General features: G+C 48.1%; 1 protein-coding gene across 1 annotated transcript; it reads left to right on the top strand.

Annotated features, from left to right (window-relative positions):
• The first annotated feature begins 1,059 nt into the window (after positions 1 to 1,059).
• On the top strand, positions 1,060 to 17,850 carry DIPK2B (divergent protein kinase domain 2B). Its single transcript, XM_074929426.1, has 5 exons — positions 1,060 to 1,427; positions 6,662 to 6,926; positions 13,514 to 13,687; positions 15,447 to 15,735; positions 16,902 to 17,850. The coding sequence occupies exons 1-5, from the start codon at positions 1,204 to 1,206 to the stop codon at positions 17,240 to 17,242; spliced, it is 1,293 nt and encodes a 430-aa protein (XP_074785527.1). The 5' UTR covers positions 1,060 to 1,203; the 3' UTR covers positions 17,243 to 17,850.
• The last annotated feature ends 684 nt before the right edge of the window (positions 17,851 to 18,534 follow it).

Genomic DNA, 18,534 nt, shown 5'->3' on the forward strand with positions numbered 1-18,534 from the left:
GCTCCCATGGTGAGATACGACACAGGAGAGCTTCCCTAATCCATCAGAACATGACAGCTGGGAACGGGAGAGGAGCAAAGCCTGGTACACTACAGCAGCACGCTACATGCTGTAATGTCTGGGGGCAGGGTACAACAAGGGATAACCCTTCAAGGTCTGCTTTCCCAGCCTTGAGCAGCTATCTGAAAGCAGCCTGCTGGGCCCATGCCTGCACCCCAGTGCTCTGGACTCGGGAGAGGGGTAGTCTTGCGCCCACAGCCAGGCCAGGCCAGGTAGCCAGCAGTTTCCATAACTTTCAAGTCTGTGGCCTAATGAAAACAGATTTTGGGTGTGATTGCTGTAGTTTCTAAGCACATTTTAAACCTCTGGCAAGCTCCCGTATTAGCCCCCATCCCTTTCTCCAGCTTCTTTCCAGTGCCAGGACCATGGGAAAAGCCATTCAAAAGCACGAATGTCTTGCTGAAAAGCCCCATTTTTTCAAGCGGCTTAGAAGCCAAGCTGTTACGTCAGCTGGGTGTTTTGGAAAGCTTCAGGCTATCCTGCTTTCCATGGCATGAAACACTGTGGTGCAATCGCTTCTAAACACCACTATTTTCAAGGAACAAAACAGCGATGATTCCACCTGACAGTCTTTTCAGTGCTCTTGTGAGAAGGGGAAACTGAGCCAAGAAAGTATCCGAGAAGTCAAGCAACACGCCATCGCAAATCTCCAGGAATAAAGCAATGCTAATGGTCTGGCTTCTGGTAGAATGTCCGTTCCTGTTACACTATTATTCCTTCCAAATCAATTTTTACTAAGTGTCCCGCATATGCCCTTTGCTCCAGCAACAGGATATCCTTCATTTGTCTGCACAAAGTGCAGATGAGCATTTCTTCGTGTTGTTTTCCAAGTCGGCTGATGGGAGGGTCAGCAGGGGCCGAAGCAGCTGCACCAAGTAAAGGAAAGGTAACCATGGCAACCCAAGTTATCTGCATCCTCCATGTATTTCCTTCTCCCCACCCCACATCATATCTTTCCCACCCAAACCTCAAGCAGATAGAGCCAGTGACCAGCTGGCAGGATGGGGACTGCAGCAGGGTCTCCCGCATCCAGTGTGCCTTGCTGTGTTTCGGGGCTCACCACTGCAGGCTGAGGTCATCAAAAAGAGACTGAAAGCATAGAGAGGGGTAACTTGCAAAAGGCAGACCTCTCCGCTACTGTAGATGGGGCGCTGGATATGTTGCCTTTGCTCCAGAGTTGCAGATTCGTTGATGCTGCTCCTGGTTTTGGCTCTGAGCTGTAACCCTTCCACAGCAGCAACAGCTTCTCCGTCTGCTCCCCACATCAAGCCCAGCTACAGTTTTGGCCGGACTTTCCTGGGACTTGATAAATGCAACGCCTGCATTGGGACATCCATTTGCAAGAAATTCTTTAAAGAAGAAATAAGGTCAGAAATTCAGCACAGTAATTTTTAAAGCATTCTGCGTAGTAACTTGAAAGTTGCCTGTTAGTATTTCCAAGTACTTTAATGAACGACAATGCAAAGAGTAACTTAGCACCCGGTTGCCATTACAGCGCCTAGTATTTTAATTAATGTCTATAAGCTGCTGCTTTGTCTCTTTCCTTTTAAAGCCACACAAGCATTATCAGACTTCAGCCCTGAATTATAATTTGAAAGCAGGAGTAAAAGGCAAAACTTTCTGCATGGAACATGGCTCCAAAACAATTCAAGGCAGTGGTGGGGGAAGGGAAGAGGGAAGGAAGAAATCAGCTTCTTTAGATGTACTGGAAATACATTGTTATGAGCAACTGAGTAAAGGCAAAGGGGGGTTAGCTTTGTGTGCTCTCAATGGACTGTGTTAACTACAAACATATAAACATGCTGTATAATTTTGTACCAGGTGCAACAACACAAATGTGCAGAATTTCACGTGCGTATTAACTAGAGATCAAAAAGGATCTAAACCTGCCTGAGGCACAAGGACCTACGCATTCGAAAATAGATGAGGCTAAATTATTAGTATGTTTTTGGAAGGTTTCTGTGAGAACTTGAAAGCAGAGGTAGAAATTGCATCTGCCTCGAAGCTGATGAGACATATGCTGTCCAAGCAGTCGTCAGACTGATCCAATCAGTTTTAGGTTCAAAAGCAGAGCATATCTGACGACAGCAAGGAAAACGTTGCCAGTGTATTTGAGGAGAAAGTTAAAGGCAGTGCTTAGCAGAAGAAGGGTTTATTGGGTCTGATATGATTTATAGAGCCATATGCACTTTCTTTTATAGATATAAAAGCCTGGGGGAGAAGAAATGATTATAGTAAAATTGTATTTTTAATGCTATAATGTAAGGAGTATTATATTGGACAAATCACCATTTTTATCTTAAACTATCCTATAAAATGTAGCATAGTAAAACCATAATGGTTTGTCTGGGATGGACTTGTAATACCAAACATTCATCCTTCCCTTACTGCAACTGGAAAAAGGCAGCGTGTGGCTTTGCTATGCCAGAGCATCCCTTGCTGTGGCACACAGAGGGTCCCAGGCCTCGGCACTTTGCCCTGTTGGCTTTCTGCTTCCCCCAGCTCATACCAAGGCATGCGGTAAGGTGCAGCATCACTAGGAAGGACAAGCCCAGCAGTGCGGGATTTCTCCCATCCCAGTGCAGGCTCCTGTCCCAAAAAGCAGGACTGACAAAGGCTGGTGTGGGTCTGCAGGGGATGGGAGTGTATTCAGGTTATGGGATGCCCTACATTTTACTCTCTGCAGCAGGGCGGCACAGGACCTGGCTCCTGTGTCGTGCCCCAAGCTGCTGCAGCCCCTTTCCCACTCGTCTGTGCAGGGTTTTTAGAGATCTGCCCCGGGTACAAAGCAGCTTCCGTGCTTGCAGCTTGTTGCAGGTGCACCGTTTCGGTTACTCCCGCTTAGCCGCTGGGGAGGTTTGGGGCCTTGCAGCTTCCTTCAGCCATGCCGAAAATAGCAGTAGCCTTCTGCAGCGAGCAACTGCTGCCTCTGGCTGGCCGGTGGCCAGTCGCATGCTGCACCAGGGCACGGGGAAGAGGTGCTACGTGAGCAAAAGCGAGAGGCCCCCGTGCTGGCTTTCCTCCAGCAGACAGAGGAAAAGGGGTGCAGGTGTGCACAGGATCCAAATGAGGTCTGGGAGTGCAGAGCTGCAACCCTGTGGGAGCACAATGCTTCTGTCTCATAGAAGGTAGAGGGTCTTCCTAAATCGGAGACCATTTTTTGTCTCCTGTGAGCCCACAGTCGACTTCCCACAAGCAGCGCAGCACACATATAAGTGATGACAGTTCTGCTCTGAGCGCTTTGGTAAGGGTAACTTTTACAAATGTTTTCCTGAGCAGCCAGTCAGCTTCAGGTTTTTCTTTGTAGGGGTTAAACTTCTTCTCCCACTTGATTTCTTGAACAGCCAGGATATTTTGGCAAGTGGAAGGTTAAACAGGGGAAATTTCAGTGGCACTTACGCTCTTTGATCCACCCCCGTGTACCTTTTCACATGTTCACAAAGGTGGATGGCACTTGGTGCTTCTCAGTGTTAATCCTCATTAGAACACGCTTCATTAATTCTCCATCATTTCCAGGAGCTGTGACATACATTCACACTCAACTAAAGAGTAAGATGTGGGGTTTGTTCCCAGAACGTCTGGTGACTCAGCTTGTGCTCTAATGTTCTTTACTTTCCTTATCTTTGCCCAACTTTATCCATCTGTAAATGAGAATATCAAAGCCTGCCTACCAACTGTCCTGAGAGTGCAGTAAAAGTTTAAGTAAAATATTAGATTTTCAAAACACTGTGAAACTGAGCTCACCAAAACTATTTGCAGATTTGTGCCAACGCTGATGATGAGCTTTGACCAAAAGTAACGGGAAGGAAGTCTGAAAAAGCTAGAACGCTTCAATTTCATGGGTTTTTATATGGCATTTCTTTATGTTTGGTTTTAAGACTTAATTTTTTTAAAATGTAAAACTCCAAATGCAAGCAAAATTATTTTGGCTGAAACAAAATACTTCATTTCATCCAGGAAAAAGAAAAAAAAGAATAAGTTTGGTTTTATTCAACATTTAGTTCTGGGTTGATCTAAAATCTGTAATCTGTGACTCAGTTATTCACACAGATCTTACTGAAAGTCTTAATTACAGCACATTCAGGTCCTTAGCTAAAAGGCTTCATACAAGAGTGAATTATTGTTAGAGCTCAACTTGATGATGTCTCTTGAAAGTATCTAGCAAGTGTGCCAGGCTGGTGCTGTGCTACCCAGAAATGACGCCAAATACAGAACTCCTGTGGCCCATGCTGGGTTCCCAGGCCCGCATGGCTCTCCCCTGGGAGCTCTGTGGAGAAAATCACTCCATCCACACTCAAATTAACCCTCAGCCCTGGATTTCACACATCCATGTGCCACTTGCATGTGGGAGGTCGTTCTTTCCTGGTATCTGCCTGATGTGAGCTCCCCTGAACACATATGCTTGAGCTGAATCACAAAGCATATTTGTGCTAAAGAAAAGAAAAGAAAAAAAGAAAAGAAAAGAAAAGAAAAGAAAAGAAAAGAAAAGAAAAGAAAAGAAAAGAAAAGAAAAGAAAAGAAAAGAAAAGAAAAGAAAAGAAAAGAAAAGAAAAGAAAAGAAAAGAAGGAAGAAGGAGAGGAAAGGAAAGGGAAAGGAAAGGAAAGGAAAGGAAAGGAAAGGAAAGGAAAGGAAAGGAAAGGAAAGGAAAGGAAAGGAAAGGAAAGGAAAGGAAAGGAAGGAAGGAAGGAAGGAAGGAAGGAAGGAAGGAAGGAAGGAAGGAAGGAAGGAAGGAAGGAAGGAAGGAAGGAAGGAAGGAAGGAAAAAGAAAGAAGGAAGGAAGGAAGGAAGGAAGAAAGAAAGAAAAAGAAAGAAAGAAAGAAAGAAAGAAAGAAAGAAAGAAAGAAAGAAAGAAAGAAAGAAAGAAAGAAAGAAAGAAAGAAAGAAAGAAAGAGAAACCCAGCCCATAGCCATCTCTTCCCTGTACGTGCCTGGCAGACTATGCCGATTAGGCACTGGGAGGTGTTGTGGTGCACAACAAATCACAGTGAGGTGTAGCAATTATTCCCTCTTTAGTACTAGCTCAAAACCAGACCCAAAAAACTCTCCAAACAAACAAAGCATTTATTTTCATGTCAGATGCCTTAATCGTAAGCAAACTTCACTTTCAAACTGGACAAAACACCCAAACAACCAAAATGCCTGAACTCCCCTGACCTGCTCACACAAGGGGACAGGCTCCTTCATTTCTGGTCAGCCTGTGTCTCTGAGGTAAATCTTTTGAAGGAGGCACATGGCTTTAACTGAAAGCCAAAGCAGGGTAAGCACCACCATTTGGAGGAGATGAGCTTTCCCTACCCAGCACACGTGCTTGCCCCGGAGGTGAACTGCACAGGTCCATGGTGGGAAAAGGGAGTGAGACGCTGCCTTCAAGAGGGGTCATGGGCAGGAGGACCATCGGTTACTGATCATGGAGGGCAGCTAGTGTCGCTGAGTCAGTTATTTGCCTGAAATCAGAGAAAATTAATCCCCCCCCCAAATTCCTTTGTGCCAATTTCCCAACTGGAAGTTGAAAGGAAAGATCAGCTTCAGCTTTCAGATTTGTTAATGACTTTTCATCTAACTACAGCTACCTGATCCTGCAGGGAACCTCTTGCCTCTCCTGTTTCACTCCTGAGATATCAGCTTTAATTTACGATGAGATTAAATTAGGACGTGCTTTCTTACGCACTCGGGCAAGAGTATCATTAGAAGATTTTAGAGGCAGCAAATGCTTGATGTTGGTCAAACCAAAGGTCAGAGTTCATCTGCTTTTCAAGAGCAGGTTATAGACATACTTACAGAACAGGCACCATGCTCCTCGGCTCCTGCATGTGCGACGTGTGTGTGGGCAGGGCTGAGGGGGCTGCTGAAACAAAAAAAAATCGTCACAGCCTAATTACCCAGGCCATATGCTCCCCTCCTGTGCCTGTGTAGGGGGAGCAAATCAGTGCAAGATCTCCATGGCTACAGTGGTGTCACACGCCCAGGACACACGTCCCCCCATCACACTCCAAACTCTGCCACTGCCTGTGGAGGTCACTCATCCTGGCTGCTAAAGTACAGCCAGTGACACTGGGGGGGGACCTGTTGACCCCAGTAGTGAGTAAGGCCACCACCTTAAAACAAAAGGCCATTTTGGTATTCCCAAATACATTTATTGTCAGGAGGCTTTGTTCTGCAGGGTCTCTTAAAATGTCAAGTACTCCTTTTTTGGGCCCCTTTCTCCAGGATTGAGGAATTTAAAAACTCCAGGGATTCCCAGCGAACAGAAACCCTGCAGCCCTCTCCCTTCCCTCCCTATCTCTACATGGCTCAAGAGACCCCATCTGGGCGCTTTGCCCCCTGCCCCATGGCACTGTTCATGACAAGGGATGGTTTAAGTGGGAAGCAAAGACAGACATTTTTTCCAAAGCACGTTTCTTCGGCTGATGGCTTTGGCCTGCTTGCCTCACCCCGACACCTGGGGCCGCCCGCCTGGGACCACTCAGCCGTTGTGACACGATGGCAGAAAGCCCCTGGGGCCAGTGTGCGGTGGAGCAACCACAGCGGCACTGGTGCTGGGGGAGTGTCCGTGTGGCTTGTTAACCCGCTCTCTGTGGGGCTCTCGTTTTGGTTTGGCAGGTTTGACACCTGGCTTTCTTCTCATTTAAAGCTGCCCCCCAGCTACCTGCTCAGCTACTCAGGCAACTACACTGATGATGCCAAGAGCTGGCGGCTGGTCGACATCACCCGGCTGACCTCCAAGTACCGGCACGACCTGGCCGACAAGCGCATCTGCACCTCCCTGCTGAAGACGAAGACCTGCAGCCTGGAGCGCGCCCTGCGCCGCACACACCGCTTCCAGAAGTGGCTGCGGGCCAAGCGCCTCACCCCTGACCTGGTCCAGGTCTGTGCCCCACAGCCCCCATGCCCCACCCCAGCAGGGGGAGGGGGGATGTGGGGAGAGGGAGCCCCAGGGGGGTGACATGTGGTTTTGGGGGAGAAAAAAGGGTCTGAAGGAGACATGGCAGTGACTTGCTAGGTGGAAGGAGAGTCTGGACAATGGCCAGCCCTGTCCCTCCTGCCCTGGTTGGTGGAGAGGGGTCAACCCCATCTTGCCCCCATCCCAGCCCACCTGCCATGAGGGAGAGGCAAAATGAGGCCCCAACAGGAAGAAGAATGCCTGAGGCCAGAGGCCAGCTGTCCTCCAGCCATAGGTAAGGCAGTGGCACAGCCTGGCCAGGGCTGGGGCTCAGCCCCAGGAAGGTAGGCACTGGCTCCCAGCTCCTTGTGCAGGGAAAATACAGGGCCATGCACACAGGCATGGCAACAGCTTGAGTGGGAATATTTCTGCCAGGTTTTTTTCCAGTTTTCCATCATGTCTCAGTGATTAATTTTTTTTTTTTTTTTTTTTTCTTTTTGGTCACAAAGTTGTACCCAAAAGGTCAGACTGTGTCTTGAAAGTGATTTTTCTTGGACCCCTCTGCTTGTGGCTGGCAGACTGAGCATCATGGGCAGTCGGAGCCAGAGCCTTGATTCTTCAACCACCTGCCATCTATAGCAAATGATCTCAGGCACAAAGAAGCACGCTGCCCTTTCTGTCACAGTCTTGGGGTGTCACAGGCAAAGCCAGGACAGGCGGCCAGGGAGGGGGGGTCACTGCCACCAGGTAGACGGGCAGCTGTGGTGCTGGCAGACAGACAGTCAGGCAGGGCTGGGGGGGCAGAGCAGGCAGGCTACGGAGGAAAGTCTGTGTCTGAGTGCTGCCCGTGCTGAGGGATGACATGGGCAGCCAGGGATGGCCATGGGGCAGGTGAGTGTGTTTTGCATCTGCAGGCTTGCATGCAAGAGCAAAGGTCTCTTCCCCAAATGCACACCTATCCTCCCACCCATCCGAAAACCAAAGCTTTGTGATAACCACTGCCAAGGGGCAGGGGCCAGGGTGGAGGTTGAATTTACTCTAAACAAGACCCTGAGAGTCAAAGAAGGATTATTCCAGTACTTCTCCCCCTTTCAAGAGAGAAGTGAATGTGAAAAAGGGACTCTTTTTTTTTTTTTTTATAAAGGCAACTGCTTCTTCCTGCCTGCATGCTGCCACATACGCTCAGCTTCGCTGAGTGCTAAAGTTATGCTGCTTTAGTTTTTCCACTTCTGTTACCCCATGTAGCAGTATGCCTGAGGGGAAAGAGTGGAAGACCCCATGCAGCAGCAGCGCCGGGGCTAGTGCCTGAGCTGCACCAAGAACTCACCTGAATCACTGACAGTGCCTCATGGCAGGCCACCCCAAAGCCAGCATCCTCCCCGGGGGGTGAGGTGCAGGATGACACCTGCCGGACAGGAAAACCTTTTTTTGGAGCTACAAGCTACACTGTACTTTGTCTAGTAACCTCAGGAGAGGCACTAGGGAGAGGAGGCAAATTTGCATCACTGACTCAGAGTAGACCTCACCTGAGCTTGTGTGCCACGGGTGAGGACAACTCCTCGCCGAGGGTCTCAGGAGGCAGCTTTCCAGGTACCTGCAGGCCACCACTGTGCTCCAAGGCAGCACTGCAGGGGCTGCAGGAGGGCAAGCTGCGGTGCCAGGCCCCCCAGTCTTGCTGGATTGTCCAAGGGGTTTGTGCCAAACTGTGCTACCCCCACAGCAGTGTTGTGTAAAAGGGAAGGATTTGAGAGCTTAAAACTTCCATTTGCTGAGCGGAGTAAAAAAGTAACTGGAGAAATGTGGCTCTATGGTATCTTAGATCTGCTGCAAAGCTAAATCACTAGCTGAGCCCAAATCCTTCTCCTTAAAAGGCTCTTGATGTGCTATACAGTTTTCCTTACCCCAGCCTCTCTGAAACTGAACTCCCAGCTGAGCTGGCTGTGTTGCACAGACACATGCACACACATATGCATGCACACATGCATGCACACACACGTGCATACACACACACACACGCACGCACGCACACACATGCCCATGCAGCACTACGCAGAGAATCTGGCTGGGGCACCCTGGCCTTGCACCTATCCAGTTTCTCCCGGGGTTGAATTTCCCCATGCAGCAGTGGGAAGCTGAGTGACCCCGGCCCCAGGGCGCCTCTGAAGCAAGTTCGGGGGCCAGCCTGGGGGAACGTGCCCAAGGACAAACTCCCCAGGACATTTCAGCAACCCCTGCAGTTTTTCAGCAGGAAAGGGCACAGGAGGCTGCAGGGCGGCCCAGACGTTCACACATTGACCTTAGGATTGCTCCACTCATGATGTCATGGTTCTTTGGTTCTGTAAATCAAGCAGAAAAACCTAAATCAGGATATAAATCCCTTCTAACACCATATAGGCTTGAATACACAGAGGACCACAGCAATCCAGATGCCCTGGGGCCCCCTGCCTGCTCCAAATTTCATCAGCAATCACTATTTAAGATCCAGAACATGCTCTGCAAAATGGCTGCTGGTCTCACAGTGGTCTGAATTGAAAAAAACAGACTGCGGCAACAACATTTCAGTCATACAGTGTGTGTGAGTTTGTACGTGAGGACACCCCCTAGTCCCTTTGCGTGGGCCACCACATGCTGCAGGGTGACCCCCTCAAGCTGTCCAGTCCTGCAGAGCCAGGGATCCCCTTCCCCTCTGCCCACCCCACCTGCCCTCCTCAGAGCCGAAAGCTGCAGGAGCTCCTCTGCCTGCACCCCAGCCCAGTGTCCCTGCCCCTCTGAGGGGTTTGCTGGGCAGATGCATGTTGGTAGCCCAGCACAAGCCATTGGAGAGGGCTTTCCTGGGGGTACCATACATCACTGCAAATACTTATCTGCAGCAGCACTGCTCTTCTGCATTTTTTCCCCCCGTCTCTCTCTTTTCAGAGGTGTTAACAGCACACTGCTCTTGAAGACTAACATCATGCCCACCCTGTTTCACAAGGCTGCAGTCACCCAGTGGTGTCTGTACTCTGCTCCCTGTAGTTTTTCCCATATAACAGACTGAGGAAAGCTAATGGGCTCAGGTAATTTTGTCTTACAGAGCAAAGAATTACGACAAACCATAACATGCTTGAATCAAAATGACAGACCCTGAAGTAATGCTTTTTCACTTTACGCTGCCTGCCCTGCCTGACCCAACCATCAGCTGAGCTGCTGCCACAGAAATTATTTCATTCACTGCAATTAAAATCTTTACTGGACACAGCAATGTCTTTACTGTTAAAATACAGCCGACCTCGGAGACGAGCAGGATCTAGCTGGGGCTCAGCCTGTGTTGTAGCCCCAGCCACACACTGCTTTTCCCAGGAGCTCATCACCTCAAACTGTGCTGTGTGCTTTTCCTGCTGGAGGGGAAGAACAACAACAAAGTCCACACAGAGCACCCACAGGACAAATTTACAGCCCTGCCTACAGTGCACAGCCTGGAAAATGCTGAAGACAGAGAGACGAAAGCATCACCAAGGAGAAAAGCCAGCCATTTTCATCCCTTTCTCTAGGACATACTGTTTGAAAATACTGACCAGCACCTCCACCTGCCCTGAGCAGGTGTGCTGGTTGTGCTCTGAGTCCAGTACACATCGCCTCACATGCAGCACGTGGGCAGCAGCTCGCTGATCTGGCAGCTGGTCTGTCCTAGGGAAGGATGGGTATTACGGGGCTCCCAGAGCCACCACCCAGACCTGCCGCCTCTTTGACCTGGTACCTCATCATCAGAGACATGCTTTTGTAAACCTGCTGGCAGTGGGGATGAGCTCGTAGCTTTGCAGGGCATCCTTAGTTTCTTCCTTTGGGGGGTGAATGAATGGCCATGAGCTGCAGGTGCTTTGACAACTCCATTGAAGTGTTTCCTCCTGGAACCCACCCTAAATCTGGCTGTTTGATGAAGCTCCACCCAGGCAGTGGCACATGGGGCAGGAGACAGCTGTGCTCCTGATCTGTGCCATCCCTCCTTGGACTGCTGAAGAGAAAGCAGAGTGAGGAGTTGTCTTCCAGAGGTTGTCTTTACGTCAGAGTGAATTCTGGGTGTGTCTGCACTAGATTCTCATACATATGCATACATGGGAGTTTTAAAATGCATCGCATACTGTGCAGTAAGGGGAAAAAAAAATCACAGCTGAGTACAGGTAAGCTTTGAAAGAACTACTCATTATCAGTGGGTGTTTAATCAAAGTAAATAAGAAGCTTTCATATCAATCACAAACAATACATCAGGCTGTCTGTCAGGTCTTATTCTCTGGGGTGATAAGACGCTGCAAAGGACTTAGGATATTCTTAGATAACTCAGTATCTTCAGTGTTCTGAGTGTGTGTTCTTCAAATTTTTCTTCTGTCAACAATTTTTGTCTGTCAGTTTTACAACTCTGGCTCCTTTTCTGCTGTGGGGATGTTCCATCAGTCTGCTGGAAGGGGAGGCCCCTCTCCACTGAAACATTCAAGCAGGTGCTGAACTTTATGCTGCTGACTAGCTCTGCCCAAATCAAAAGGTCCCACTGTCCAATTTTGGTGAATTGGGGCTTCACTAAATCATAGAAAGCTGCACCGCCAGCAGATATAAATGTGGCAACACCCAGCCCTGCTCCTCTGCTCCCTCCCTGCCACTGATATGCCTGAAACGGTTCCTCAGGAAACGAGCAGCCGTGATCACCACATGCAGCGTATGACCACATCTGTGTTAAGAGGATGAGCTCTGACCTTGGAAAAAATCCTGATTACAACTTTCATGCATTCTCTGCCACTGTGGTTTCTGTTCCTACTGTATACTCTTAAGGGTATCAGCTTTTGCGTGGCAAACTCCTGGAAGCAACAAGGCTTTCTAACTTTGGCTGCAAATATTTGCATACACACTGAGCTGCAAGAGACTTTCTCCACCGTTTTTCTCTAACTTAACACAGTTCTGTTCTGCTCATTTTTTCTCACTTCTCCTCCAAAGGGAAAGTGACAGAGTCAGCCACAACGTGCCTGCAAGTGCTACAAGACAGAAATCTGTAACCATTTCTTCCCCCAGCTCCTTCTATGGTTTTAGATAACTAGTTGAAAAAATATTTCCTTGATAAGGCTACAGCAGAGGAAAGGAGTATGTGAAGATTTGTAACTAGAACTGGGGAGAATTATTTTTGACAAATGTTTTATTCTTCTGGGAGAAAAAATGGCTTTTTGGTTGTTGCAAAACAACATTCCGGTTGGGGTTGAGTTTCTCAGGTAGTTTTGACCAGCTGTTGGCATTCAGGGCTTGTTTCATGCAACCGATGGCCAAGGAGGGAATAGTTGGGACCTCACTGAGGCCAGCAGGGAGACAGAGGAGGGGACACGGGAGGTCCAGTCCCCCCTTTCCACCTCTGACTGGGAGAGTGGCACACTCCTCCTTTCTTTGTTTCTTCATTTCGTTGTTGTGGCTGGGTAGTTAAGTGTTTTATGCCAAATGAACAGCTCGCACAGGAAGGGCTGAGAGAGACCTACCTCAGAGTTACCAAATGACTTGGGGAGATCCTGAGTCAAATCTTTTCTCGCAGCATGAAGAATGGCAGGGAGCAATGTGAGCTCCAGTGCCCTTTCCTCTGAAGCACGTCTCCCAGCCGTCAAATCATAAAGAAAACCCAAAAGAGTAAATCTGGCTACTGGGATCATTTGGAAGAAAAAGGCTTAGCAAAAATCTGATTCCCTTCCCCAGCAGAGGCAAGACAGGGCAGCATTTCTGTGCCACTATGGGCAACTCTTCATATCCACTCGCCTTGGTTGTTAAGGAAGACTGACTTAAAAAAAAAGTTCTTTTTTGACTATCAAGGTATAAATTTCTATGACATTTATTCCATCCATAAATTGCTTGTGTAATTTTACAAGCCAAACCTCCAAATCTGAAAAATGAAATACAGTGATGGTTGACTCCAGAAGCTCAACAGTTCTTTATTTGTTGCTGGTATTTACGAAAAATATGCACTGGCTATTCAAATTTGGTTTTGATAGTTAATGCTCAAGTTTATCAGAGAGAGAATATATCCTGTGCTTGTACCCACATACAGTGTTTATTTATACTTTCAAAGCATGTTTACTGACCTCAGCAAATAGTATTTCCAAGAAAGCTACTCACAGGTTAAGTAAATAATGAAGCGATCCGAAGACATTATTTAACGAGGGAAGTGACTCACTGGCTTAATGACAGGGAGGCCTCCAACAGCGAGCCGTGATGCCAGGGCTGGAAACCCGGGTGGTGAGAGGAGGCCCGCTGACACGGAGCGATATGGTGCCGCACAGTCAGGGGGAAAATGGGGTTTTCAGCCTCTGTGGCTGTGCCATGAATACTGGGAGTAATTTTGGAAACCTGAGCTGTGAACAGGCATTTTTGGATGCCACAGGGTGTTTTCCCAGGAGGGGTTTTCTGTAGAGATCCCCTCATGTGCCCATACCCACCGTCAGTTGTGCCGCAGAGGGCAGAGGCGCAGTGGACAGATCACAGAGGTGCCCATACCCTGGCCTGGGCCAAGCACATTGCGACATCTCGGACTGGAAAATAAACATCTTTATTGTGTTTTCCCCTCTCATCAGGGCCTGTCTAGCCCAATGCTACGCTGCCCGTCCCAGCGTCTCCTGGACAGGATAGTGCGGCGCTATGCTGAGGTACCTGATGCTGGCAGCATCTACATGGACCACCTCACCGACCGGGACAAACTGCGCCTGTTGTACACCCTGTCAGTGAATTCACACCCCATCTTGTTACAGGTTCGTAACACCTTGCTCTGGCTTGAAAAGCCACCCCGCAACCCCTTGCAAGCGAATCCTCTGATGAGATGTGTGCCAGCACCCAGCTGCAGAGGCGTCCCAGCCCTAGCCTTCGGCAAGATCCCTGGCCTTCATAAAGCATGTTTCTTCTATGGGGCTGGATGGCTGAGGCCAGGCAGACTCCTGCCGTGCTCCTTGAGTCAGCTTGTGGAGTTGTGGAGAGATACAGATGCCCAGCCCCATAAATAAATCAGAACCCAGACAGGTTATTGCACTAGCGCACTGTGAAAGCCGGGGTTTTACACATCCCCAATACTTCAGTGCTGGGTTTGCATTGTTAATGTATTACAGAAAATCACAGCCTCTTTATAAAAGACAAAGAGAATGCTTTAGCATGGGAGGACCAAGACAAAACATTGAGGTAGAGCATGGACTTGGGGACCACTGATTTCCCAGGCTCCATGTGCCAGTGCTGGGTTTTCCATTTGCTTGCCACTGGTAACTAGCTCCATAGCAAAGTGTGGCTTTGCAGAAGTGTTTGGTGGATTCCCAAATACAACTGAGTTCTGAGTTTGAAGGCAGAGAGCTGGGAGGATTCATGCCCCTCCCCTGGTCCCCTGCTGGCATGCCTGGCATGTGGCTCTCATGTGTTTCTGAGGGAGTATCCTCACCCATCCCCACCTCATTGCTCTTTCTTTCAACCCCTTGAGATTCCAGAAAGGAGAGAGGAAAGGGAATCTATGTCCTGCCCCAGGCCACAGCTGGGGCATCTATCTCCTGCCCCAGGCCACAGCTGCCTTCAGCGGCACACAGGGGTCTGCCTGGTCCCAGGGAGGGGGAAAGGTGCTCATGCTCTGGAAGTCTCCAGGGGATCATTCAGCCACCCCAGCCACGCCTGCTGGGGTACGCTGTGGGTCTCAGCACTGTAAAGATAACAGAATGCAGCTTAAAGAGGTGAGAAAAGAATGCCGAAGAGAAATGGCTTGATTTTACATGGGTGTCCAAAATCCCTTCAGAACAGAAGGGAGAAGCAACCTTAAGCATGAAACTGGACAAGTTCATAACCCTGCCTCAGCAGGGTCTGGGGTGCTGGGGACACAAGTTATAATGTAAATAGCAGAAAGCTTCTTGTTGGCACAGCTCAGCAGTCATGCAGTTTGGTTTCCACCTGGGATAACTGTGCTGCTAGCAGGAGCTGCAGTGATGCAGGGACCCCAGCCCAGGTGTCCCCACTGTATTAAACACCCAGCCCTTCTGTCCCTGAGACTGCAAAGCCTCTTACAAAATGGCCAGACAGTTCTTACAAATTAGCAAAAACTCCTTGGGCCCCACCTCACCTCCAAGCCATGACTTCAACTATGCTAGTGCTCATGAGGGATCCATCAAAGGCTTCATAAAGACACCTAAAATTAGCTCTTCTGTGGCTAAAATTTTCATGAATTTGAAATCTATTATTATCTCGGACTTTCACAGAATAAGTCTTGAAATATCAGATTATTCTTCCTTAATTAAAAAAAGGGAAAAAAAAAATAAAGCTGCATAGCTACTCCAGGATGGAGCAGCACCTTCCCCGGCTGCTGGGGTAGACTGGAGTGAGGAAGGCTTGCGGGCTGCTTTAGAAAGCAAAACACAACACAGACACAGATGCTTGAAGCCAGCCAGGACACTTGAGAGTCCTCCGGGAGGGAGGTGGGTCCACAGGCAGAGCGCAGCAGCTGGAGGGCCGGGACAATCGCCCCACTCCCTCTCTCCCCGGCAGATCTTCCCCGACGTGGAGGGATGGCCCTTCCCGCGGTACCTGGGCTCCTGCGGGCGGCTGGTGGTCAGCGCCAGCACCCGGCCCCTGCGCGACTTCTACAGCGCGGTCCCTGAGGTGGCCGCCGACCTGGCCCTCCAGCTCCTGGCTGTCCTCCGCTCCATGGGCACCAACGACCTCAACTATTTCTTCTACTTCACTCACGTGGATGCTGGCACCTTCGGCGTGTTTAGCAACGGGCATCTGTTCATCCGGGATGCCAGCACGCTGGGGATCATCGACAAGGAGGAAGGTACTCAGCAGGCTCTGTGGCGGCGCATCTGTTGCAGGAGGGCTTAGCGAGGCAGGGGAAACAAATCTCTCACCTGCTACGCTTGATTCTGCTGCTGATTCTTTTTTTTAATCAATCAACCAAACATTACTTGCTAAATTAAATAATGAAAAGCTCACAGAGAGATTTACCAACAGCAAAAGCATCAGCAGCTCCTGCCATCCTGGCTCTGAGTTGGGAAGGTGACAGGCATTTTGTTTGTGCAGTCAGTGGTTTGGTGATGGACTGTGGGCACTTATGTCCTGCCTGGTGCCCTCTGTGGCTGACAGCATTCAGTGTGTGTGGTGCTGAACGCTCCCATTTGAAGTCTTCCCAAATCACCTCTTTTAAAACATTTGCCACGCATGTGTCAATATTTGCAAGTAGAAAATTCATAACATCATTTGTTTTAAGTATTGGGTCAATTTAGACTCTTTTTAGGTGCATTTATCACATTAACTAATAATAACAATATTGTTATTATTATTATTACAACAAAATCCCCCTTTTATCATTTTTACTTGAAATCAAGGCTTACTATTCACTTTTCACAGGTTACATTGGTCTATTGCTGGAAGTCAAGCTAGTCAAAGACTATTCCTCCAATAATTGAACACTTTCATTTCGAATGTTCAAATTTTCAAAAGGCCTTTGCTCAGCTCTCACATTCAGCTGAGCAGATCTCAAACATTCAGAAGCAGCTGTCAGAGAATTTTCCACTGGGTTTCTTTTTCTTGTCCCAGCAGCTATTACTGTTAACTTGACTCCAGCTAGATGAGATGCAATTTAATGATTTTGGGTAACATGGAAAAATTACGGGTTTGTCTATTTGTGGTAATTTTTGTAGGAACTCCACATTTTAGGTTAGTACTCCAGTTCTCAGTTTTTCTGCATCAGTTTGACTTGACAGACTCCTTTCCAATTCCTCTGTCAGGCGGTTCTGCAGAGCTCTGTCATTCAGAAAAATATAGATATTTCAGGAGTGAGAAAATTGGCCCATATACAGCTACAGCACAGAGTACTTTGCGGTGAAAGATAGCCATATCCTTTAGATAGTAACAAACCCCATGTTAATACAAAGGTACAGACATGTGTGATTATCCAAATTTCACTACCATGTTTGTAACTGGTTTAATTGTCTCAAATAGGGAGCCAGCTGATTGATGGCCAACAGGAGTACAAAGATATATTTAGCTGTTTGACTGTGGACTGCCAGTCTGCATTTGTGTCCTGTAACTCCATCAGAGAGAAGCACAGCCTCGTCATGGTGTGTCAAGAGCTTTTGCCTAAGCTCCTGAAGGGGAAATTCCTGCAACCCGTGCAGGAGAAAATAGACAGCTTCCTGCAGCACTGTGCCGACGGCCTCGCTGATGACCAGAGTCTCAATGAGGCTGTTGCAAAGCTGGCAGAGCTCCTGAAACCTCTGCGGTCTTGTGATTCCCGTTTCGCCTACCGCTACCCTGACTGCAAATACAGTGACAAATATTGACTGCTTTGGAGAAGGCATCCTCTGGGAAGGACTGGGGCAGTGTCAGCCCCCTGCCAGTACAGGAAGTAAGAAGGAACCAGGATAGCTCGAAAGAGCTGCACTGAATCTGGAGCTTCCTCATCAAGGTGGAGGAGGAGGAAGCTGACTGTGCATGGGATTTCTTGTTCATCTCCCAGAGATGCATCCGTTATGTGGGATGTTAGACGCGATGTAAGACTTATGGATTATTAGCATTAGCGTGAGTGACAGGGACTACAGGATTAATAAATCTCATTCACATATTTTGGCCTTGGAAGAGTTTTCCATGCCATTTGTCAGAAAGAAACCCTCTGAAGGCAGCATACTCACAACTAACTAGACAGAGGAGCTTTGTTACCAAGGAAGTCTTTCTGATTGAGATGATATATATACATAACATGGGACAAATGCAAACATTTAAGACTTTCCCTGTGGGCATTTTTAATGCGCTAAAAATCACAGATAAACTGAACCACTGGATCAGTTCTGTACCATCACCCGTCACAGATCGCTTTTATAAAATACTTAAATTTTATTACTTTTATGGCATACAGAACACAAAGACACAATCAACAGCATTAAAAAGCTGAAACATCCCATGTCTCTTGAGACTTAATTTCCCTAATCCCCAGATAGAATTATTTTCAGTCTTTCCCGAGTAGACTGATGGTAATTGGAGATTAATAAAAGTTTTTAAGATCAGAAAAAAACCCAACAACTCTGGGATGTGATTGTCCAGCAGATGCTTTCACATTTTTATCTCCAAAGAAAACTGGAGGAACCATTCGCACAAAACCATTCAAATGGGAAAATTACCCAGAGATGAGAAACAACACAGGCAGAAGGTGAAAGATTAGTTTACCTTGAGCCTGATGAGACTTGATGAACACGTAGTACTCCAGTGTAGGTAATGGAGCACTCCCCAAAATTTGGGGAGGTCTAAGTCCTGACCAGCAAGAGGTATAGCCCTCCTCATCAATTTGCCTTTCAAAGGAGGAATCAGTAAGCCAGTCCCCAAAGGACTGACTCAGGCACCTGAAATTTGAGGTGGTGGACTTGTTTTTCACAACAGTGGCCAACCCAGAGTTAGGTGCAGGTGCCTCATTTTGTGAGGGAAGTTTGCAAAAGTGACAGAGATTTCTCACCCAGCATCTGTCGGTCCCCATCCCATGTGCTCTCTGTGGGGTTTTATTAGAGGCTCACACCAAACCTTCCCTGATGTCTAGAGGACTGTCAGACCTCACATGGGTTTGGGGCTTTCTCCTGGGTTCCAG

The sequence above is a fragment of the Athene noctua genome, chromosome 1, assembly GCF_965140245.1.
Source record: "Athene noctua chromosome 1, bAthNoc1.hap1.1, whole genome shotgun sequence".
NCBI classification, from domain to species: domain Eukaryota; kingdom Metazoa; phylum Chordata; class Aves; order Strigiformes; family Strigidae; genus Athene; species Athene noctua.